General features: G+C 44.5%; 1 protein-coding gene and 1 long non-coding RNA gene across 4 annotated transcripts in view; one reads left to right on the top strand and one right to left on the bottom strand.

Moving 5' to 3' along the window:
- The window catches only part of LOC308501247, a 42779-nt gene extending 34112 nt beyond the window's left edge, over nucleotides 1–8667 (bottom strand). Inside the window, exons 1-2 of the long non-coding RNA XR_013993857.1 lie at nucleotides 7606–8667; nucleotides 4278–4355 (exon numbers count right to left, since the gene is read on the bottom strand). This is a non-coding gene — a long non-coding RNA (uncharacterized lncRNA). The remainder of the gene's footprint in view (nucleotides 1–4277; nucleotides 4356–7605) is intronic.
- SLC22A23 (solute carrier family 22 member 23) overlaps nucleotides 7202–24805 on the top strand; it is a 181613-nt gene continuing 164009 nt past the window's right edge. For 2 of the 3 annotated variants that reach the window (XM_081057273.1, XM_081057272.1), the window contains exon 1: nucleotides 7203–7957. In XM_081057273.1, coding sequence (XP_080913399.1) covers nucleotides 7295–7957 — 663 coding nt within the window. In that variant the 5' untranslated portion in view covers nucleotides 7203–7294. Of the gene's footprint in view, nucleotides 7958–24805 lie in introns of all 3 variants that reach the window. The other variant, XR_013993856.1, reaches the window with a different exon arrangement.

Below are 24805 nucleotides of genomic sequence, written 5' to 3'. Positions count from 1 at the left end.
ATTACCTCAAAGCTTGTGGTTATTCCATACACATGTATTTTTCAGCCTCCTTACAGGTTGTATGCTAACTTTAAAGAAATGGCATCTTTGAGGAGGTTAACAAGGTAGGAGACAAAAAGCTCTGAGCAATTAAAGAAAAACTTGGTTTAAGTGCATTTCTGGGTCGATGATGAAAGCACAATAAAATATGGCAATATAAACTCCAATGCAACGGGAGAATTTAAACATAGTAGCTGCATTTGTCTTGTCCCCCAGGTGGGGCTTGAGGCTGGCCCCAGCTTGCTGGCCTTTTAGACCACAGCCTGGACCACAGCTGACAAGTTTGCTGATGTTGGTATCTTTTAACATTTTGGAGTAGTTTTAAAAACATGTTACTATAACAACGTGCTTTTAATAAGCATTACTATCATAAGCATTTATTAAAATTTAGTTTTTCAATTATTTATGCTTTTCCTGCTCCCCTATCAACTTTGTGTTCCAAACCACTAAACTTGATTAGTGGTTCCAAACCACTTTACTTGATTAAAAATATCTTCACAGAGCTAGAACCTATACAGAGGGAAATTACTGATTTAGAGCTTAAAATGAAATATTGTTTGAAAAGAGTGTTAAATCACCTTTTAAAATATAAAACTTTTATTTTAGAATAGTTTTGCATATATAGAAAAAGTTGCAGTGATAGTACAGAGTTCCCATATACCCCATACCTAATTTCCCCTATTATTAACATCTTACATTAGTCTGGTACATTTGTCACAACTAATGAACAAATATTGGTCATTTTCATTATTTGAAGTTCATAGTTCACTCAGATATTCTTAGTGTTCACCTAATGTCCTTTTTCTGTTCTAGGATCTCATCCAGAATGCCACATTACATTTCATCATGTCTCCTTACCTTCCTCTTTCTCAGACTTTTCTTGTTTTTGATGACCTGGACAGTTTTTAGTGCTGTTCAAGTATTTCGTAGAATGTCCCTTAATTGGGATTTGTCTAATGTTTTCCTCGTGGTTAGATTGGATTATTGGTTTCAGTGAGGAAGGTCACAGAGGTCCAGGGCCATTTTCATCACATCATATCAAGGCTACACGCTATCAACACGACTTACCATCATTGATGTTGACCTTGATCACCTGACTGACGTAGTAATTATCAGGTTTCTCCACTGTAAACTTCCTCTTTTTTCCCCTTTCTTTTGGTGGAAATACTATGTACTTGAGCATGGAGAATTCTGCTCAACTCTTTGAGTGCCATGTATCTACATATATCATTTGGAATTCTTCTGTATGGGAGATTTGTCTCTTCTTCCTTATTTATTTATTTATTTATTCAATTTTTTTATACCAGTAGGTACTTGTGGATAGTTATTTTATATTTTGGGTTAATATCCAATAAGACTTTATTTTGTTGCCCAAACTGGGAGCTCTTTTAGTTCACTCCTGCGTTCCTCTAACACACCTTATCATTTTGTTGTGTGGGTGGGAAAGGGTGCTCAACATTTCCTAACTTTCTGACACTATAAGATGCCAGGCTCATCTTGTATATTTCCTGTCCCAGTCCTGAAATCAATTATTTCTCCAAAGAGCCTTGGTTCCTTTTATCAAAGAATGATATTAGAAATTGTACTCGGTGTACTCATTGTTATTTGGGTTTTAAATAACCTAAAATAATAAAAGTGTTTCATGCAATCAAAGTTCAAAAACTCAGTCTCATTTTTAAAAATACTACTAACTTAGAAAGGAAAAAAATGTTTCAGTAACTTTATCTTTACATTTATATTGTTTTTGCAATACAGACACCAAATTTTTATTCGAAACCCTGTGAAGTGCCCCACAACTTGTGCTGAAGATAATATGCATATATGTGCAACTATTTTTTTAAATATGAAAAGTCCTCTATGACTAATAGTCATAAATTCAAACCGACTGTCTTAGAGATAAAAAGTTTATCAAAATTCTTTATGGTCAAAACATCATGCTTCAGGGTGTATGTTCTATATCTGTGATCCACCTTGTTCAGGGTCTTCCTTCCTCATATCCTCTAACTTCTAGTTATTGAAGGAAATCAGTTTAATCACTTTAGATTTGGCTAGAACAGCCAGACCATGTAGTTGCGGGTCTTTCTTCATCTCCATTAGAATTAGTAGGGAAAGAGTTAGGAGGGAAAAGTTGTTTAAAGAGCATATTTTGCCTCTTTTAGGAAGTAAAATTTCTTTTCCTTAAACCTTTGTTACTTGATGTTGTTCCCACAAACCTTCCTGACAATGATTATCTTCAGAAGATTGCTCACCCATTTCAGAAAGTCCCATCCATATATCCATACCCAAAACCTGAGGTTCATTTGTAAATTTGGGGATGATTTTCATTGCAAATTTGGGAATGTGCTATTTCCATGCTGGAATGAAACATATAATGTTCACTTGTAAGTCCTGGCATTCTGTATTTTTTCTTGTGTGTGTGTGAAAAAGAACATTCTTAAGCACAATAAGCCAAATATGACATCCGAGTTTTAGCAAAGAAAAGCCAACATCAGATTCTAGATCAATTTATTGTGCTAATTGTTTTATAACTCAACAAAACAATTCAAAATTAAATTTTGACCAAGCTTTTAAAAGTAATTGGGCCCTATCAATCATATTTACAATTGAAGAGCTTTTTGCATAGAAGTCTTAGCTTCACCTGGTAGTTTATTTTCACTTGGCCTTTAGATCAGGAGGGGTGAATTTGACTTGTGCAAGATGCTTAAATAGTTTTTCTCAAGAAATTACGGTTTTCTCAAGAAATGCGGTTTTCCTTAGGATAGATTATGTGACATTTGTATTGCTTTTGCCACTGAACAAAAGTAGCTGTTTCATTTTTGTTTATGATAGGTTTTGTAAATGTCAAATTCCTTGTTAGATAGTCAGAGTTAACATTCCAAAAGTCAAAGGCTGATATAAATATGTGATATAAATTGTGTTCATGCATGCACAATTAGATATATATTTTTATGTGAATATAGATTGTGTTCATGTATACACAATTAGAGTCTGAAGTAATTTCATATCACTTTCTGCCATCCTCCAAAAATCAAGATAACCTACTTTTTAAATTATTTGAAAGAAAGAAATCAAGCTGCAGTAAGAAGAAAAAAGAAAGACACATAATAGTCCAAAATGTGATACCTATCTATATTTCAAGTATAAATTAAAAATATGAACATACAGGTAAAACCAATGTGAAATCGATTTGCTATGACTAGTTTTGTAATTCTAAGTTATGAACCCTGACACCAATTCCTTGGAACTAACTTTTATAGAATTATGCAGGATTTAAAATTAGATTTCGACCACCTTTAGAAGCAAAATGTTTTTTCCTCCTGTTAGCTCCAAGGAAATAAAATTGTTCGTTTATTCGTGATTAGTTGTATCTTTTCTTTATCTTCTTGATTTTTAGGAAATTAGAAGCTGGTAGATTATTTACCATGCTTTCAAAAGAAGAGAGAATGGATGGGTTCTTAATGGAGATCAAAGAGTTCAGGATACTATCATAAATTTAGGGTCACAAACTCAGATGCTTTCTGGGGCCAGACAAATGCTATGCATGAGGGAGGTGTGCCGGGCAAAGATGTGGGCAGCTGGAGAAAACCTGCCCCTCCACTGCATTCCAGGGAAGCATGACCCTGCAAAAACTAGGCCTCGAAACTTCTGCTATGTGTTTTTAAAATTTTTAATGTTCAATCTCCTGATTTTGAAATGTTGACAATAATTTTTCTGGAAACATTGTATGTGGTCTGTGAGCTGCATTTGGCCTATAAGCCAAACCGTCTGCAAGCCACTAACTGCCCACAATAATTTCATATTGGAAAGCTAATCCATTAACCACAATTATTTATAATAAGAAATATAATTGTCAAGTTCATTTGAGTTCTCATTTTGGCTGATCTGAGCACTATATTTGAGAGCTTAAACAAATATGAAAAGGTTGCTTGGTAACTTAAGAATCAAAGTAAATGGAGTTATAGGATCCTAATAGATACTATTGTCGAGTGATAATAACTTGATAAGCTCATTTATTCAACAAGTACATACTGAGAGTCTTACATGTACCAGGCACTGTTTTAGGCACCAGAAATATAACTGAGTATAAGAAACCTATCTAGAGCGGGAGGTAGTCAATAAATAAGTAAAAGGAAACTAGTATTTAGTGATGACTGCCATGCAGAAAGATGGAATAGGGTAATGTGATAGCAGGTGCCTGATTGGCTACCCTATACTAGCCAGCGAACCTAAATACTCACCCTGGAGGCTGTCAGAGTGTCAGATTCTTCCTCTTCACTCTCTGATCAGGTCCCACTATGAAGTCACTTGTGGTATGTCTAAATGAATTGAAGGCCAGTTAATTTTAAATTAGTTACTTTTTAATCTTCTTGACTAGATTTGAGGATCATGTTGATCCAAGAGGGATTTAGGGAAACCTCTAATCTAACCAGCAACTTAATTACAATGCGTGGGTCACTGTTGCAGATGGCTAATTGGAAACATTTTATGTTGATTCCTTTTAGCTTGCATTTTAGAGAGTACCATTTTCCAGTGTGTTCCCAAACTCTGGGACTATATCATCTGAGGATTTCTACCACCTTTTGGCATCAAGAACAAATAATGGCTTAGCAATGAAACTGCTCGCCAGAGCCAGGGCTTCTCCCACCTAAAAATGCACATTAACAAGTATTTTTTAAAATCCTTCCCTCTGGTATTGTAATCTGTCCCTGCACATTGAAATGGAAAAACTCTGGAATGTCAAGTCAGAAGATCTGGGTTCAAAGCCAGCAATTTTATCTGTGGTGGGCCACCTCTTTGACCCAACTCTCACAGCCTCATCTTGAAGATGCACCTCCTGAGGGTCCTGGGAGGACTGAATGGCAGTGTCTATAATGAAAGCCAACCCTGTAAAGTTAAATATTAGTTATTATTATGACTGGAATGGCCATCAAGGTCACTGGCCATGCTTGTTTTACAAGGAGTTATAATACAGAATACAACAAATGGGTCCTTGTGACTGTGGGGAAAAGAGGCAGTCAAACATAGGTAGACCTCTTCTGGGACAGTTGTCCCCTAAAGAAGAAATAAATAACATCTTTAAAGTTATATTTAAACTCAGAAATAGAAAGGCAGATTTTATATAATAGTAACAGTAGTGGTGGTGGTAATAATAAATTGCTAACATTTATTGAGCACTTTCTCTGTTCCAGGCATGGAACTAAGCACTTTGTATTTATTATCTCTTCTAATGCGGAGAGGGCAAGAAAGAAAAAGTGAAGCAAACAAATAATGTGAAGTTGGAAAGAAAAAGAAAAACCCATTACTACATAAACTGTGTGTAGTATCACACCCAAAGCTCTTTAAACACAAGCAGGTTTAGAGACCCATTTCTTGGAGGCTTGTTGTTTTCTGCGGCCCTTTGGGCCCCTTTAGGACATGGTTATCTAATCTCCCCCCTGTCAGCCATGCAGAAAAGCCCACAACCTACCCCGCCCCAAGGCCCAGCCCACTGGCAGGCTTCAGAAAGAATTTTCTCGGATGTGCCAGTATTTTACGTAGTAATCCCATGTTGCCCATAACAAAAAGGAACTTCAGGTTAAATATGTAAACAAATGATGGAAATGCGAAAGAATACATTCAGTATACATAGCTTAGATTGTATTCTTTTGGAAAGCAAAGCATTTCTTTCACCACTACCCATTAAATAAGACTGGAAATGGATTGCTCTATCAAGACTTCCATTAATAAACTTCTCAGAATATTAAATATCTCCATGTGGGGACGCTGGGGTGAAAGGTGCCGCCCCATTTCATCTGCGCCTGGGTGCAGAAGGAAATATGCTAATACAGCCGTTTGCCGCAGGGCTGGCGTTATTTATACAGCACCGGCTGGGCAAGGTTGGCGCTGGAGCACTGGAGAGGAGGAAGGTTTGTCTTCATGCGTGCTAATACAGAGAGAGGTGTGCGCCGGTGCACTTGGCGTTCGAAACGTGAATTCAAGATCGTGGGGCGGGGCGGGGGGGGAGAGGATTACCATCACCATTCACGGTTATGCATATGTAACTTGGGTTGGCACCATATCCGTCTAGCATCATACTTGTAATAGCATTCATTTGGGGGTGGGGAAGAAATGGAGATTTGGGAGTGGGTGCTGAGGCCGGTGGTGGGTTACCCGCCGCTGCGGGTGACGGAGAACCTGAAAGTGGCAAATGCGCCTCCTTGACCCTACTCCACGGACACAAAAATCAACCACATGTGTACCTCGAGAAAGTGCCAGAGGGTTGCTCCCTAATGCCGGCGACCCTTGGGCTCGCGCGCTGGTACGGGGTGGCCTCTGAGGCCAGCAGAGGTCACTGAGACCCGACGCACGCCGAGTGAGTGGGGCACTGCGCCGCGGCGCGCGTCCGGAGCCGAGCGCAACCCCGTTCACAAGCTACGGGCCACGCCGACTCCTCCGGGACCCCGGTCCACCCACGCCCGCGGCTCCGCGCGCCTCCGCCTCCCCCGCCCGCCCGGCGCGGAGGTGGGACCAGCGGGCGACCCTAGGGCCCGGCGGCCCGAGTGCCCCGTTCCCCCGCCCCTCCCCCGAGGATTCCGCGGGCGCGTCCCAGCTGGAGGGGGCGCTCGCGCCCCGGAGCAGGGCGCAGCAGGTGCCGCGGTTACCTCCACGGCTGCGGGGGGAGGAGGGGCGGGCCGGGGGCGGGGGGAGGGGGAGGAGGGGGGGGGAGGAGGAGGAGGAGGAGGCGAGCAGGAGGACGGAGGTCGAGCTGCGGAGCCGGACAGCGCGGCCGGCCGGCAGGCTAGCGCCGGAGCTCGCGGCTTCCGGGAGGCGCCGAGGTCGGGGAAATACGTCCCGGGCGCCGGGGAGCAGCGGCCGCCGCCCGCAACGCCCGCGACGCCCGCGACGCCCGCACTGCTGGGCGCGGGGCGCTGAGCTCGCGGGCGAAGGCGCGGCGCCGCTCCTCCGCCTCCCGGTCGGCGCGGAGCAGACAGCGGCGGGCTCGGCCGCGGGCGCCCGGGCCGCGGGGCGCATGAGCCGCGGCGGCTGAGGGCCCGGCCGCCTCTGCCCGGCCTCTGCCCGGCCTCTGCCCGGCGCCCGAGCGGGGCCGCAGCGCCCGGGGCGCGGGGCCGGCCGGGGCCATGGGGGCGGACTGACGCGCCGGGGCGGCCGAGCTCTGCGTGCAGCCGCGGGGCCCGGGCGGCGCGCTCTGCCCCGGGCGCCGGCAGCAGCCGCGGCCGCGCTCTATGCGCCTCTGCGGGCGCCGCGGGCCCGGGCCATGGCGATAGAGCGGCGGCGCGAGGCGGCGGGCGGCGGGCCCGGGCGGCAGCCGGCCCTCGCCGAGGAGAACGGCTCCCTGCCGCCCGGGGACGCGGCGGCCTCCGTGCCCCTCGGGGCGCGCGCGGGCTCGAGCGGCGGCGGGGACATCCAGCCGCTGCCCGCCCCGCACCCCGCCGGCGGCGGCCCGCATTCCAGCTGCTGCTCGGCCGCGTCGGCCCCGAGCCGCCTGTTGCTGGACTACGACGGGTCGGTGCTGCCCTTCCTGGGGGGCCTGGGCGGGGGCTATCAGAAGACCCTCGTGCTGCTCACCTGGATCCCGGCGCTGTTCATCGGCTTCAGCCAGTTCTCAGACTCCTTCCTCTTGGACCAGCCGGACTTCTGGTGCCGCGAGGCCGGCAAAGGCGCCGAGCTGGCGGGGGGCACCGCCACCGGCAGATGGGGAGCCGGCGATGTGGCCAACTGGACCAGCCTCCCGGTCACCCCTTTCTCCACTGCCGCCTGGGGGACCGCGGGCAACCTGAGTAACAGCAGCGGCGAGGACAGAGGCGACACGCCACCCTTGCAGTCCCCTCCGGAGAAGGGGGAGAACGCCTCCAACTGCAACTGCCACGAATGGGACTATGGCATCCGCACAGGCCTCGTCCAAAACGTGGTCAGCAAGGTAAGGGCCGCCACCGCCCCGGCCCCGCGTCCTTCTCCTGGGCCCGTTTCACTCCTAGGTCGCCCCCACCCTGCCCTCCGTGTAAACCGAGGTCCAAGCCCGAGGCAGCCAGGAACCAAAGCCCCTAAAGTGATGCTAGCTTCTGCGTATGTACATCTCACGTTGGCTTAATCGCCTTCTGTCCCCCCAAAGAGATGCATTTACTTGGGTGTAAAGGGAGGGCTTTTCGTTGCCTTCTGCAGTGACTGCCTCCCACCTCTGAGGGGGTATCATGGCCTTTCTTAGTTTGCACCCAAACCTCCTGTCCCAGGGCACACAGGCGAAGAGCGCCCCTCCCCCTAAAGCCTGGAGCTTCCTTCTCCCTCCCTTCCAACTGTCACTCTCACTAGGGCAGGGGTGGCCTGCGGAGGGTAAGACCTCTGACCTGTCACCAAGCCAGCCATGGAGGACCCACCTCATTCAAGGTCTGCTGGTGGGAGCCAGGCTCAGGGCTCTGCTTTTTTGCCTGGTTCGTTGTCCCTACGTCTCTCACAAAGAAATACCTATCCATGAGATTAGTACCCTGTTCCCAGATGGTCTTTCTGGAAGACCTCAGCCATCCCCAGCTTGGTTTGGAAACAGACTAAAGCCAACTAACTTGTAGCCAGAGAAGCAAAGAGCTTTTGAAAATTCCCGTTTCCCCCTCCCCAGGCTCAGTCCTCTCCAAAGAGGGGCATATTTGGCTTTAGACTTTGCCACCCCAGTGTTCCCTGCAATGTTTTCTCAGGATTTCAGTAAACATCACTGGAGTATAGGAAGGACGCTAAGAATGTGTTTGGTATTCTGGCACCACCACTGCTCTTACATAGCAGCTGTTTTTGTCACAGGCATTGAGACCCTAGTCAGCTTTAGCTAAACTTCCCATTTGCTCCCTCCCAATCCAGGGAGCCCCTCTAGCAGAGGCATCACGTTGTGTGCAATGGAACAGGAATGTTTGGTGACAGAGGTGTGGCCAGTATAAAAATAGAGAATGGGCAGTGTTAGAAAATCAGTGCCCAAGACATCTATAATTTTCTGGATTTCTTAACACATAAGAGAAATTATTTACCAATTTGTCAAGCAGTTTGTGTCTTTTGCTCCTTCTGTGTTTTAAATTAACTTGCATTTCAAAGTAAATGTAGACGTTTTCTCCTTCTGGGCAGTTCTGGGCAGTTTTAAATGCTTTGTTTAAATGTGAGACTGAAATTTAACAGTTTATGTTAATCAACGTGCATGTATTTTTCCCCCAAAATGCATGTTAGTAAACAGTTGTAGCTCATGGATGTGTAATATGAAACTCTTACATCATCATAAGCCTTGCTTTAATCTTGTACCAACCTGGCAAGAAACGATCTGTCTTGTGGGAACTGTCTGGATTAGCTGTTTATAGGGGAAGATCTATCCAGTGTAGTTCACCTTGACCCTCCCACCCCGTCAGGCTGGCCTTCCCAACGGTGTTTCTGTAACTGTTTCCCAACAATGGAGGGCAATATTTGTTTTTTGTTTACCAGCGTGGAAAATTAAGAACAATGACCACAATGACTATTTTCATACTTTTTGTACTTTGTGAAAGTAAGGATTTGGTAACATTTTCAAATACTTGAATCAAGCCCCTTTTTAAAGCAGAGGAAGAATAATATACATGAAAGCAAATGTGTGTAGATGGTGTTCTGTCCTGGGGTCAGACGGGAGATGAACTTGAAAGTTGGGAGGGAGGATAGACTATTATTGTCTTGGTGGTGGGGACCCAGGAACAGCTATTCACACTTTACCATGGATGATGAGAGGAGAGAACTAAAATTGTTCTTGGAAACAGGCTGTGGAGTATATTGGAAAGCTGGACAGTATTTCTAAATTAGTACTTGAGAGGGTCAAAGATGGCACTAATGTGTGCAGTATGTTTTGGGGGTGCCAGATACGTCACAGTTACAGATAGCTGACAAGGCAAGACTGAAGGAGAAGACTTTCGGACAATAGTTAGAGACACATTTTCTTGTAAGATAAAGACTCTATAGAAAGGACATATCGATTTTCATGTACAAATAAGATCTAAATAAAGGACTGTCCTTCCACAGTGTTCTGTTCCATAACAAATGTTTTAAAGAGCTTTTTAAGCACATTTTGGCATGTACTAAGGCAGACTTTCTCCTCTGCTGGCTGTGCATGTTGGATACACTATCGGGTGTACAACTGTGGAATGTATACTGTGATGGGTGCTGAATTCCAGGGGTCAGGTGCCTGTCAGCTTTGTTTTGTAGGTAGATGCAGAAATGGAAGGTTTGCCTTCCATCAGCAGATGAAAGTCCAGGGTCTGAGAAATTGCCTGTTGTAGTCTCTTCCCCAGATCCATACTATGACCTTCCTACTTGCAAATAAGCCTCATGCAATGTCTTTATCAGTCAGTAGACTTCCTTCAGCATACATGTGCCCCTACAATATACCCCGTATTCTATCCCTAGGTGTTAGGTGGGGAAGGGGATACAGAAGAATTGCCAAGCACATGTTATGTTATATCGTATTCCATCACATCATATTATAAATATGTATTACCAATACGTATTGTTAAAAAGTTATATATTATAACTATGTATTATATTATAAACATGTTATTAATATGTATTATCTGTGTTATGTATTGCCTAGTCTATTATCTATGCTATAATAGCACCTACATACATGAAACTGGCAAGCCAGTTAGAATCCCAGGTTCTTACAGTTCAAAGGGATCTTCAGGCTGACAGGTCTCTCTCTCCTCATGACTAAGATCCCCTACATGGTATCCCTGCCAGGATGGGAGGGCAACCCCCGTTAGGCAGGCAGCCCCCTCCGTAGTTGCTCTTCGTTGCAGAGTCATGTTTTTGGTGACTATATCTCAGATCGTCTCATGCCTGTTTGTGCAATTTGTTCCTCTGAATGATTATTTTTCCTTATATATGATATATGTTCAGATGTTTGGGGATGCCCAAGTATCCTGGCTATTAAATCACCAGCTGCTTCAGTTGTTCACATATATGACAAAATTTACCATGCTGACTGCTCCACTTCTCATACGTGTCTCGTAAGCGGGGCACCCAGAACAGACCTGGCAGGCCCTGTGTCTTCTAATCAGAAGAGAGGAAGAATGGACACTCTGCGTCCACAAACAAAGCCTACAGTTGATACATTAAGGCTTTTAGTAGACTTGACATGCTTCTAATTATCTTGAGATCACCGTCACCAAACCTGTATGGGATTGTGCTATGTCAGGGTTTTCTCAGCCTTACCTTGTGTGACGCAGTGCACAATATATGTTTCACCTTAATAGTTTTGGGTTACTAGATCTCTCCAATTAGGTTCCTTTTTTTATACCTGTTTTTGCTTTGGTCCTTGGTATTTGTTATGTTTTAGAGTTTTCAGTGCCTTCAAAACAACAATAATAATACCAGCTTTCTTTTGTGTGGCCCTATAAAGTTTTCACATCTATTTTTACTTCTATTTCCTTTCATTGAGAATGGTGAGTAATCCAAGGCCAGTCTTAACATTGAGTATTATCTTGGAGTTTAAATCACTTGTCACACACTTGAGTGAGCCAGGTGTTCTGTACGGAAGCCTGGTGTTCAACTTCCTGATGACATTTATAGTTCTGTATTTTATCTCCCAGCTATGTTGAAAGATACTGTCAGTGCTTTCCTGAAAAGAAGAACCTAATACATTCCTGCAGAGTCACTAAGAGGGCAGCTCTGGGGAAACTGAGGGGAAGTGGGTCGGGAGCCCTGCTCGCTCGCCTGGCCTCCCTGTCCCACACCAGCATTCCCTGTGCAGCCCGGAGTCTCAGGTACTTCTGAGATTTTACTCGACAAGGTTAAAAAAATGCAACTCCACTGATTTTAAATTATTTCTCTTCATAACTTGCATAGTTTATTCTTCATTATTCTGAGTGAATTCTTGTTAGTGTTTATTCTTCATTATTCATTATTCTTCATTATTCTTCATAGTTTATTCTTCATTATTCTGAGTGAATTCTCGTTAGTGTTTAATGCTCACCACTTCCTTGACTAATCTCTATAATGTTGCCGAAAAGTTTTTCAGTTAAATTTTCTAAGCTTCATTCCTTTTCTGTATATGAACTTTGGAATGCTTATCTATCTTTAGTCTTCTGATATTTCTTCTGTTCTTCATGAATTCTCAAAGATTGCTGGCTTTTATCTTGTAAGGACACCTGAGAGTTGTTTAAATATCCTGCAAAGTAATTTGTATTCCTTTTCTGGTACTCAAGACTTTAAGTTATTTAAAGTGACTCAGTACAAATTAATTAGGATTAAAAATAATTGCAATTTCATTGCAATAGTAATATTTTTTGAAAGAACCCACTGTTAACACTTTCTAGTGGTGTTTTATTTATTTCGTCTAGTATATACAACACAACAGTGAACATCTTTATGCATATCTATTTTTAGAAATTGATTTTAATAAATAACGTGGGCACGTGGTACCGAAAGCAGACAGTAAAAATATTTCTTTGCCTCTTTAGAAGCAACCATGGCTACCAGTTTCTTATGTATCCTTATAGAAATATTCTAAGTGTATTTTCATTTATATATTTTTCTCTGACAAGCAGTAACATTATATACACTCTTCTGTGCCCTTTTTCCTGGCCTATATTGGGGATGGAGGCATACCATGTTGCCCTGAAAATAAGACCTAGCCGGACCATCAGCTCTAATGCGTCTTTCATCTTTTGGAGCAAAAATTAATTTAAGACTGGGTATTATATTATTTTATATAAGACCCGGTCTTATTTTAATAATTAATTTTTAATTAATTAATTTTAATAATTATTTTTTGCTCCAAAAGAAGCATTAGAGCTGATGGTCCAGCTAGGTCTTATTTTTGGGGAAACATGGTATTAGAACGTAGAGAGACTCGCATTCTTTTCTATGTCTGCAAAGTATTCCGTTGTATGACTGGGCCATAATTTAGTTAACTAGTCACCTGTTAAAGGGGCATTTACGTTGTTTCCAGTCTTTGCTGTTACACAATGTATAATGAAATCTCGGCACACATGAAATTCTTAGAAGAGGAGGGTCAAAGTAGGCTGCATTTTTATTATGATAGATGTTGTCAAAGCGCTCTCTACAGAGATCTTATTACCACTTTCCATTTCCATCAGTAATGTGTGAGGTCCTGTTCCTTCCACATCCTCCCTGAGCCAGGGAGTTAACCACACTTTTAAAAGTCTCCGAGTTCGATATGTGAGAAGTTATATTTGGTTATTGTTATGATATGCATTTTTCTTGTTATGAGGGGATTAAACATCTCCCTGAAATTGTTTGAACCATTAAGTTTCCTTTAGACTGTCTCTCCATATCCTTTGCCTTTCTGTGTGAATGTTGGGGGAGCTTTATTTTCTTACTGATTTATAGAAACACTTTATGCATAAAGTAAATTAACTCTTTTGGATGTCTTGTAAATGTTTTTTACCCAGTAGTTATTTGTCTTTTGATTTTGTTTATGGTGCATTCTTTAGGCAGAAATTTTAGATTTGGATAGAGTTAAATGAGTTAATCCTTTCTTCAATGGTTTCTGGATTTTGTGTTAGATTCAGGGCTTCCATAACCCTGGAATATTAGGGAAAAAAAAACCCAGGTTTTCTTCTAATAGTTTTATGATCTCAGTACATCTTTAATTTAGAGTTGCAGGGGTCAGTTTTGCTTTTATTGAACGATTAGGATAAATTTCTAGAAAGGGAAATAAATATTAGGTCAGATGATATAACCAGCATTTCATATAGGCTTTAACTTGCTCATAACTACGTCCTAAACTTGATTTTGTCAGTGGTCTTGACGATCTTACTGAGGGAAAGACTGGAAGCTAAACAGTTGTTGAGCAGCTCTTTCCATCTCCTTCTCAGAGACAGCACTCATCCCCAGGCAGTGGGTCTTACGTTCCCTTCTGAACTAGTTGCAAAACATCATTTTTTCTCTTTTAATCTTCAGCATTTTTTGCAAGTCTCAATTGATTTTGGCCATTAGCCCAAGGTAGGGTTGGATCAAAAGTTGAAAAACATGTTGGACTCTCTGAATGTCAGTCTTGGTATCACCACAAACCAGCAGTGTGCTGGATCCAGGCTGTATGCTCATCTCTATGCTGCTGCACATCCAGGAATGTCATGTTGGTGGCTTGGAATTGGCCATGGCAGGAGCATTTACACCACGGAAAATGGCACAACAGGGTTTTATGTTTTTCTTGCAGTTAGCAGTCAGTCCACTGAGCATGACCCTGAGCCACTCCTTTCCTTGCCTTTCCTTTTTTTTTTTTAACCCTTTCCATCTCTCCCTCCTTCCTTTCATAGATAGGAGTACCTATTCTGAGCCAAGCATTGTGCTACATGTTGGGGATAGGCAGAAACAGATAGCTCAGCTCCCATAGAGCTTATAGTCTGATGAGGGAGGCACCTTTATTATTTAACAAATTAAATAATAACCTTTTAATTACAAACTGAGTTAAACATGTGGAAAGAAAAGGAAATGAAAGACTAGAACAAAGACCCTCGCCTAGACTGATTTGTCTGAGTGAAGCTGACATCCGAGATGACATCTGAGGTTTGAGTAGGAGAGAGGGGGGCAAAAGTGGGGTGTATGTGCACACGTGTATTTTCTAGAGAAAGGAAACAGCATCTGCAAGCGCCCTGTGGCTTGCAGGAGCCTGGAATTGATAGGAGGTGGTGTCGCTGGGAACATGGAAGGGGGTGGCTTCTAAGTTAAGAACATAAGCCATGAGATGAACTCAGCCAGCTGAGCGGATGAATTGGGGCAAGGGACAGTGTGTGGGGTGAGATGGGGGCCTAGGACCAAGCCCTGTGCCTGAAATGGAGACTTGGGTTTCTGCGAGTAGGCAGAGAGGAGGGAGGAGAGCACTTAAGGGGGAGAGGCAGCCTGACCAAAGGTTCCACAGGAAACCAGGCCTGTTTATGCTGCTGAAACGAAAACAGCTGGCCCAAGGAGGGGTCCTGAGAAGGAGCTGTGTAAAATCATGCGGGAGCTGCAGGTCCAGACCAGACTTTAGACACGTTGGCCTGGAACCTGTTCCCAGGGCTATTGACAGGAAACAGAACTGGCCATTGGAGTGTTCTAGTGTTTTCAATTGCCCTCCTGCTCAAAGGGGGAGGATGCTAATTAAATTCCCACAAGGCTGAAAGACCCTGATAAACCGTGTTTCCCTGAAAATAAGACCGGGTCTTATATTCATTTTTGCTCCAAAGGACGCATTAGAGCTTATGTTCAGGGGGTGTCATCCTGAAAAGTCATGCTAGGGCTTATTTTCCGGTTAGGTCTTATTTTTGGGGAAACACGGTAGGAAGCCATGGGTATAGAATTTACTTCCATTCAACCAGCCTTACCTTTGCCAAATGCCTAGTGTAAGTAAAAGATCATCCTGGCCACAGCCAACCTATAATTTTATCTTCTAGTCCAAAGTCCTCAGTCATAGATGAGGAGACAGGCGTGGAAGGAGGAAGGGTCATTGACTTGTCCAAAGCCACCAGAATTAGGGTTAGAAGTCAGTTCTCATCCTGCAGGTCCTTCTTGCCTCTGCCCCTGAGTGTCCCCCGCCAGGGCAGAGGGGCCAGGAAGTGCTGGCTGGGCTGCTCCTGTTCTTTCTCTTTGGATTGTTCCCTCTAACTGACATATCAGAGATGGTCTCCTGCCTGAGAATGGTCATAACTCTATGCATTGGTTTCTGCAAGTTGAGGTGTATTTGGTTATACTATGGCTTTGTGCGGGTGGGCTTGTGCAAAGCACCTCTCTGGGCACATTTCTATAATCCCTGCTCTTTCTGCCTTCATTGCCCTCTTGCCTGGAATGCCCTTCCTTCCTTCCTTCAGCCAGGCCGTCCCTGTTCATCCTTCAGATCAGCCGAGTCCCCATCCAGTGCGCCCAGCACCCAGCTGGGCCTTGGTCGTAGCTCTCACTGAATGGAATTCACAATAGTGTCTGTCCATCCCCCACTGGAGGTGTGTCGCGTACTGCTCTTTTACTCACAATGTCTTCACCATAAATGTCTGAGCACACCTGAACGCAATGTTATGAAAGAGTGGGAGTTTTGAGTTTGGCAGGTGTGGGTTCAAGCCTTGACTGTACTTACGACCTGTTAATGTTGAGAGCCACGGGAACCTCATCAGTAAAATGGGTCATTGCTCACCTTACCTGGAGAGCCGTCCTGAGGACAGAAGGAGAACACCAGGAGACACCTGGGCAATCTCAGCTCCTCCTTCCTTCCTCTGTGGGGTGAGGACTGGCTGAATGAGTCATCTGAGAAATGCTGAGATGGGGAGGAGCTGATAGGCCACATCTGGAAGCTCCTTGGGAGCTCCTAGGTGTCTGTCACCTTCCCTCAGAAAATGATGACGTGGGAACCAGGTGTGCCCTTAAGATAAGACACCTGAATCCAAAACCAACCTGCAGGGGTTTGTCTAAACGACCCTTTAAGGAGTTTGTTTTCAGAGCTCTAATCTGAAAACAAAACAGGTCACAGGCCACTGGGCTCAGAGAGAATCTGAGAAGGAAGGACCTTCCTGGGGGCCACAAAACTGAGGATTAGAGTTCTCAGTGTGTTTAGAAATCTGGGTTAGCTGTACCAGGTGGAAAGGGATCAGAGAGAAAGTGGAATTTTAGAGAGTTGATGGTAACCTTGAGCTGTAACAGCAGGGATCAGAGACTTTGAACTTCAGGGCCAGGGACCGCCTTCCAGAGCTGCCCTATCCCACCTGGACTGTCATCCTTGCTGAGTTTTTGTGGGAGAACATTAACTTTGACCTCAGTCATCCACAGACCTTGATCTTTAGGGATTTAGTAGTTTCCTTCTTTCATTTGCTCAACATTTACTCAATCGTGGTCATTATACACGGACAGACCTCCCTCCCAACATTATACACGGACAGACCTCCCTCCCAAAGATTGACAAGGCCTACATTTCTAGGAAAGGGGGGCAGTGGTTATTGATTGATTTAAGTGGATTTCCCCTAAAATAAATTGTTGCTGTAATAGAATACTGCCAGGGGACCCTCTAGGCCAGGGGTGTCCAAACTTTTTTCAACATTTTTTACCAAGGGCCATATGCGGTAAAATACACAAACAGCCAGGCCACTCACTCGAGGTGAAGTACGTATTGCTTCACCTGGTTTATTTAAGTAAACCAAATATGTTTTTGGAATTTGCTGCGGGCCAATTAACAATGGATTGCGGGCCGCAGTTTGTACACCCCTGCTCTAGGCCATCCATTTGCTCAAACTTCTTATGACTTTTGGTTGCAAGTAAAGAAAATAAATTTCATTACATTAACAAGATAGAAAAGAAATTCATTGGAAAGATGCAGGGATGGCTCAGGAAAGCTATGGTGGGATCTGAGACCAGAAAATGTAGGGAGAGGGGGAATCTTTCAGGAGGTCTGTTCCACCATCGTTCTTTCCGAAGCCACATCTACTCTCACCCCCTTCCCAGAAGTCAGCTTTGTTACCCCACCAAACTGGCTTTGTCTTCTTCCTTTGCTTACCTGGTCCCTGGTCAAGCAATGGCCAGCACAGAGGCCAGCATTCCTCTGTCCAACTCCAGGTTCCTGGGCGCCAATCTGATATCCAGCTCAGGCCGACGTGAGGAAAGGCAGGTTTCAGAGCAGTGAGTCGGATTACAGGGCTGTATGAGTGTGCGGTGGGGGTCCCTTCAAACAGTGTGGCAGGGGGTGGTAGTATAATAGCTATTCTTTTTGGGGGAGGAAGGGGTGAGGATCTTTCTGGCAATTAATCAAGAATAATTGAATATTGATGATTTGACCATAAAATGCTTTAAACGAAGTATTCTTTTCCTTCTTAAGGACTCATCATGTAACTCACCTGGCTGCTTAAGCTGCTTAAGTGTAGTGTAGAATTGGAAAGAATACCCCTTCTGAGGCTTATTTTCTAGAAATAGTGATAGATGGCCTTAGTTATTAGCCCCAGATCACCGAGGGAGCTTGGAACAGCCCTTGGGCAGTCACTGAAACAGTTTTGCAAATTACCCTCTGCCCTACACAGGGTGCGTCTGTTTTTCCAAACCTTTTTTCTAGTCAGGACCAGCTACATAACTTGTAGAAACCAGTGCAAAACAAAAATGCAGAGCCCATTGTTCAAAAATTATCAGGAAGATTAAGATGGTGACAGCCTAGCATTAAGCCAGATGTTGGGCCCTTCTGTCATCTTTCACAGAGCTGCTTGTCACCGCTATGAAGCTAAGCAAGGGTGTCTAGAGCTCCGAGTCTTTCTTCCTGAATTTTCAGTATCTTTTCTGCTTCTCTACTTCTTTGTTGTATTTTGTATCTTTTTCTAGGTTTCTTATAGTAAAAGTGACACGATTTTTAGGGGCCTGTTTTTCCTAGTGAACAGCTTCACAAAGGCCTAAGCAATTTTGTCTGGGATGTTTAGTTAGGTCAAGGTGCACAATAGCATGAGGGAGCCAGGGAGCCCTCTCACAGTGAAAACACTGCTCCCGAAGCCAGACAGTCCTTATCGAAGCTGCGAAACCAGAGAGCTGAGTCATAGGAATGGGTGGTCAAGAATGTTAAGTCATTAGAATGCTGGTTAAGTGTTTATCAGCCTTTTGCCTTGTCCTTTTTTTTTTTTGTCAGGTGAGAAGGAGGGTCAGTCCTTTATATAATTTAATTCTACTAGGTAATAGTCTCACTTTATTTCTCAGTATCATGTGAAGATAAACTCAAAGGAGATGGTGCTGGCATAAAACAGCCACAGGCATCCCAGTGGTCATACTAAATTACGGATGGGTTATGCACTCAGCATCGTAATTTGCACTACAACGTGTTTCCTCTCAGATTAGATTAAAAGCTGCTTTTGCTGTGTGTTTAAAAGATACTTTACAAATTGGGCACCCCTGGTTGTTACATACTGAGGAACTCCACTGTTCTCAAATGGATATACATGAGCGCTTGCAGTAAACACAAATTTGTTTGTCCTACTTAAAATTATTTTTGATAAAATACATATTTAACCATTTTTAAGTGTAGCACTAAGTACATTCACATTGTTGTGCAACCATCATCATCCATTTCCAGAACTTTTTCATCTTCCCAAACTGAGACTGTGCCTGTTAAACCTTAACTCCCCATTTCGTTCTCCCCCAGCCCCTGGTAACCACCATTCTACTCTGTCTCTATGGATCTGACTACCCTAGGAACCTCGTATAAGTGAAATCATCCAGTATTGGTCCTTTTGTGTCTGGCTATTTCACTGAGTATAATATCCTCAAGGTTCATCCATGATGTATTCTGTGTCAGAATTTCCTTCCTTTTTAAGGTGAAACAGTATTCTATTGTATGGCTAGACGACATTTTGTTTATCCATCAGTGGACACTTGAGTTACTTCCACCTTTCAGCTATTGGGAACGGTGATATGGACAGAATCTTGTCTTACTTTCGCATCCAGCCCCTTCATCTCTCCCCTCCCCTTTCAGAGGTAATTCCCGCAGCCACTTGTGTAGTGCCGGACCCCAGTTTTTCTCTCAGAGCATCTGCTCTAGGGCAGACCATCTGCTGTGCCCTGAGTAGGTGACACACACAAATGGATAGAAGATCACCTCTGCCCTTGAGAAGGAGATAATGGGATAGCCAAGACGTTTGGTCAATGGAGGGAGGATTCCAGGCGCAGTGTGAGATGAGCTGGGACCAGGGTGTGATGGCAGGTGTCATAGTGCAGGGCGGGAGCTGAGGGAGTGTGGTACAGAAGCGAGCACGTGCAGGGAGGGCAGGGGGGGCTGTGCTCGGACCGAGGAGTGCCCAGCATTGGGGCGGGTAGGGATCCAGGCTGCTCTGGCCCGTGAACCAGCGAAAGCAGGGCTGGGGTTTGGGCAGCTGGGGAGGACTGAGACAGGGCCTCCTGCTGAGGAGCTGTGAATTCTGGGAAGGGACATGTGCCGAGTGCAGAGGAGGAGGGCATGGGACCCAACCCCACAGGCCCATGAAGTTAGTTCCTGGGGCTTGGGTTGGTTTTTCACCCAGTGGACCCTGAGGTGTATGAGGTTTGTAAGCACAGAAAAGACAGAAGAGACCCAGCAGGGAAGTGCTGCAGCCCAGGCCTGTGTCTGCCGGAGGGCTTGGTGCCTGTCCCTGCTGTGTCCTCAGGACACATGCAGCAGACCTCAGCCCTTCCCTCTCCAGCCCCTACATTGAGCCCCCCAGCACACACGTTAATTAGTCTGTTAGTTAGCCTGCACCTTCTTGAAATCCCCCTCAACAAATCCCCTCACAAATGGTGCGGGGAAGGGGCTGTTGCCCTCTCCCTCTCTGCCTGTCTGTGCTCCTGGCAAGTGCCAGCTGTGCCCAGTGTCCCCACCTCACGTAGGCCACCTAGTCCCTGTGTTCCAGACAGTGTCATGCCTGCCTGATACCAGTTCCTTCAGAACTGCTTCAGCGATTTCCGTGTGGCTTTGGCAGTGGCCTCAGTTCTCAACACTCTTGTGTTGGGGGAATGCTGCTTTCTCCTGATTCTCCTTATGCCTCCGTGGCTATTCCTCTTCTCCCAGTCTTCTTCGTGAATCCTTTCAGCCACTCATCCCCTTAAGGTACTTCGCAGGTGTATCAGTCAGCTGGGGCTGCCAAAACAAGTAGCACAGACTGGGGGCTTAAACAACAGACGTTTATTTTCTCACCGTTCCAAAGGCTGGAAGTCCAAGATCAAGGTGTTAGCAGGGTTGGTTCCTTCTGAGTGCTCTCTCTTGGGCTTGCAGAGGGCCGCCTACTCCCTGGGTCCTCGCATGGTCTTCCCTCTGTGTATGTCTGTGTCCTACTCTTTTCTTACAAGGACACCGGTCCTCTTTCATTAGGGCCCACTTTAATGACCTCACTTTAAGTGAATTACATCTGTAAAGATTATGTCTTCAAATAAGATCATATTCTGAGGTACTAGGGGTCAGGACTTCAACATATGAGGGCTTTTTGTTAGTGTTAGTGTTGTTTGTTTGTTTGTTAGTTTTTTGTTTGTTTGTTTGGTGAAGGGACACCTTCAGCTTATAACACCTGAGTTCCAGCACACACCCTGAGTATAGCCCCAATCTTTATCTGTAACCTGAATATTTCCTCGAAGCCCTAGATCTGTGTGTTTGGTGACCTGCTGACTGAGCCTCTCATCTGGCCTCTGATCTTGTCCACCCCTACCCCCTTGCCTCAGATTCCAGGGTTTTGGTCCTAAATTGTAGCTGACTGGCTCTTTTAACTTCTCTGCTTCCGATGACTTCCTGGCTCTCCAGGGCCTTTCAGAGGTGGTTAGGCCTGGTTGGCGGATGCTCAAGGTCCCTGATTATCTGTACCCTGCCTGCTTCTCCTGCAGCTGTCCCTGTCATGCCTGCTCAGGGACCCTGTGCTCCAGCCCCTGGTCATTTCTCACATAACACTTGACCTTTGAAAATGCTATTCTTTCAGCCTAGAATCCAGCTCCCATTCCTTTTACCCTGTCACCTTCCTGAGGCCTTTCCTGACTCCCTATTCTTCCATTCTAGCCCCCGCTCCTGCTTTCCTGGCCCAGATACAGATGTTTTGGACCTGGACCTAGTGCGTGCTCAATTAACATTTTTTAAGTGGGATAGCTCTCGTCTCAGTAAGGGAAGCTGATTTAGTTCTAGGATGACAAGAATAGGAAGAAGAGGTCGGATATATAGGTCAACTCAGACTTAAAGTCAAATTTCAGTGAGCTATTGACGACTAAGAAGAGTGATATAATTTGCCTGAAGTAGCAACTGATCAAACTTGAAATCACACTGGACTGTGGAATACATTGTTTTTACGTGAAGTCACTGCTTTTCAGAGCTTTAAGTCACGGAGCCTTTGCTTCTAATGAAAGCTCCATGTTGACCTGGTCTGTCTGAATCTAGGATTGGGGACAAAAGTGGTGGTGTCTGGAGCAGTTAGAGTCACCACACTTATGGAAATGCCTATGGGACCCTGGCATCAGTTGTTTTAAAAAAGCTCTGCATGAATTCTACCAGGGGACATTTGGCAATGTCTGGAGATATTCTTGGTTGTTACAACTGGCATCTAGTGGGTAGAGACTGGGGAGCTGCTAAACATCCTACAATGCACAGGACAGTCCCCACAGCAAAGAGTGATCGAGCTCAAAACGTTGAGTGCCAAGTTTGAGAAATCTTGATCTCGGCTAATATAAAGAGTTAATTGTATTTCCTAACCATGCCCAACAGATGGTCATCCCAAGGAGACCTTGGCTTCTTTTTAACGCACAGAAGCGGCGCTGGTGTGCAGGCTCAGGATCTGCACTAGGGAAGGTCACTGTGCTGAGAATTACGACTCAGCCAGGGCCCCCTTGCCCTCTGGGAAAAAACAGTTTGCTAAACTCATTGATGGGATAAACCAAATGACAGTGGGCATGTTTAATCTACCTAGACAGCCACATTATGAAAGCTACCTTAGGATGTTCACATACAAATGAATGCTGACAATGACCTAGTCATTCATTAAAGTAGGTCCTTTGAACCTCTGCTTAGAATAATGGTTAATGACTTCAAAAGGAAACATTTATTTGGACATAAAAGGTATTTACATTCAAAATGTCTCTAATTCAGACTAGTCTTTTCCATAATTAATTCCCATTAAGGTGGTTTGGTAGTGTTTTCAGCAGCTGGAAATGAGAAGTCCCCCATGAGACACGTACTAGGAGCTAGAGGCCAGAACTGAACGGAAGCATTATTTACGTTTGCTGAGTAACAAACACGTCAGGGTTGACCTTGGGACTGGCAGTGACCCTAAAGTGGTCTGAGTGTGGCATCTCCAATGATACATGCACCTCTGCAAGTAAGTGTGGCACGTGTTAGTTGGGGCTGCTGGCGAGGTGGCCCCTTCATTAATCAAACCGACTTCCTTGCTTAGATGCTCACAGCACTGGCTGGCTGTTTCACTCGTATTTCTTTTTGAGGATTTTGCTGACATTCTTGGTGTCCCTAGTAAAGAGCTTTCAAAGGCTGTACACGGTGGGACTTAGCTGAGTGTTCTGGGCTGGGTAGAGTGTCTGATCTAGTGCTCAGAAGTACCTTTCCCGTAGGAAGTAAAGATGCTTTGACTACCGTGTTTCCCCAGAAATAAGACGTCACCGGAAAATAAGCCCTAGCATGCTTTTTCAGGATGACATCCCCTGAACATAAGCTCTAATGCGTCCTTTGGAGCAAAACTTAATATAAGACCCGGTGTTATTTTTTGGGAACCACGGTAGTGACCATCCAGTGAGAGGAAGTGTGATGCAGGGAAGTAATACATCTTCGCAGGGGCCTAACCACAGCCTGCTGTTTCCTGAAGGTATATTGCATGTCAGTCATCAAATCTTCTGTGTTTCAGAGTAAGGTTTTTAATTATTTCATTTTAATAGAAGATTTATTTTTAATATTTTTCTGATAAGCTCCATAAGAAGCAACTTTACAAAAATGGGTATCATCAAGGTTATGTTGTTGTTTGGTTTAGTGTTTCTGCTGATAACACGTTTGAATTGAATTGAATTGTGGTTTAAATATAAGCTGTGGTTTCTGTACTTAATTAATTTTTCATATGCCATCTTGTTCTTCCCCATTTATAACTCTAGTGGTTTTTCAACAGATCCTTAGGTAAGTGACTAAAGGGAAAGCAAAACTACTACCTTGGTTATGAATCTCATTTCCAATAGCAACTTTTGGGAAACTGAAATGACCTTGAACAGGTGGAAGATTACCAGGGAATTTAAAGACATGTAGTTTAATTATACTAAGAATAGATTTTTAAATCTCCAAAGGCATTTTCCTCCGTTAGTATAGAGAGGCAATGATACACAACAATCTTTCCTTGGTGATCTGTTTGAAGCTGGATAGCAAATATAGTGGCCTAATCTCATATAGTAGTTAAAAACGTATGCAGGGAAAATACCAGAAGAAAAGTCCAGAGAAGTATGTAATGTTCAAATGTTTATTGAGCAGCTACTATGTACAAAACGCTATGTTGGGAGCTTCAGGGGAGAAGGAGCCTGAGAGTTGTGCCTTGAAGAATGGGTAGTCCTGGTAGACAGAGATGGGCTGAAAGGGAGTATTCTGGGCAGAAGAAAGCATCGAGCAAAAGAATGGAGATGGGAAGGGCAGAGTATGAATTGGGAATAACTGGGATGTAAGTCTTATGACGGGAAGGAGTAAGAGGAATCATTTGTTTCAACTAGGGAGAACGCACACATTGTGAAGGGTTTGAAAGCTTCGGGGGATCCGTTAGGATGCTGCAAATAGCCAAAAACCTCAAATCAAACAGAGTTTAAAATATACAGAAATACATATGAATTTTCTGGAAGTCCAGAGATAGGATAGGCTCTAATACACAGTTCTTTCTGTCTCCCTTCTCAACCTTCCTTACCATTGGTTCATCCTAATAATGTATTAGTCTGTTCGGATTGCCATAACAAAGAGCACAGACTGTCTTAAACAACAGATTTTATTTCCTCACAGTTCTGGAGTCTGAAAGTTCAAGTTCAAGGTGTTGGCAGGGTTGATTCCTTCTGAGGCCTCTCTCCTTGGCTTATAGATGGCCACTTTCACCCTATGTCCTCACATGATCTTCCCTCTGTGTGAGTCTGTGTCCTGATTGCCTCTTCTTTTAAAGACACCAGTCATATTGGGTTGGGGCCCACCCTAATGACCTAATTTTAACTTAATCACCCCTTTAAAGGCCCTACCTCCAAATATAGTCACATTCTCGGGTAGTGGGGTTAGGACTTCAACGGATGGATTTTGAGGGGCCGAAGTTCAGCCCATAACAAACACTGAGGTCTTTGTAATGGCAAGGTGGCTTTCCCTGAC

The sequence above is a fragment of the Rhinolophus hipposideros genome (assembly GCF_964194185.1).
Source record: "Rhinolophus hipposideros genome assembly, chromosome: 8".
Classification (NCBI taxonomy): Eukaryota; Metazoa; Chordata; class Mammalia; order Chiroptera; family Rhinolophidae; genus Rhinolophus; species Rhinolophus hipposideros.
Note: the sequence above shows the minus strand (reverse complement) of the source record. Positions and strands in the feature narration are given on the sequence as shown.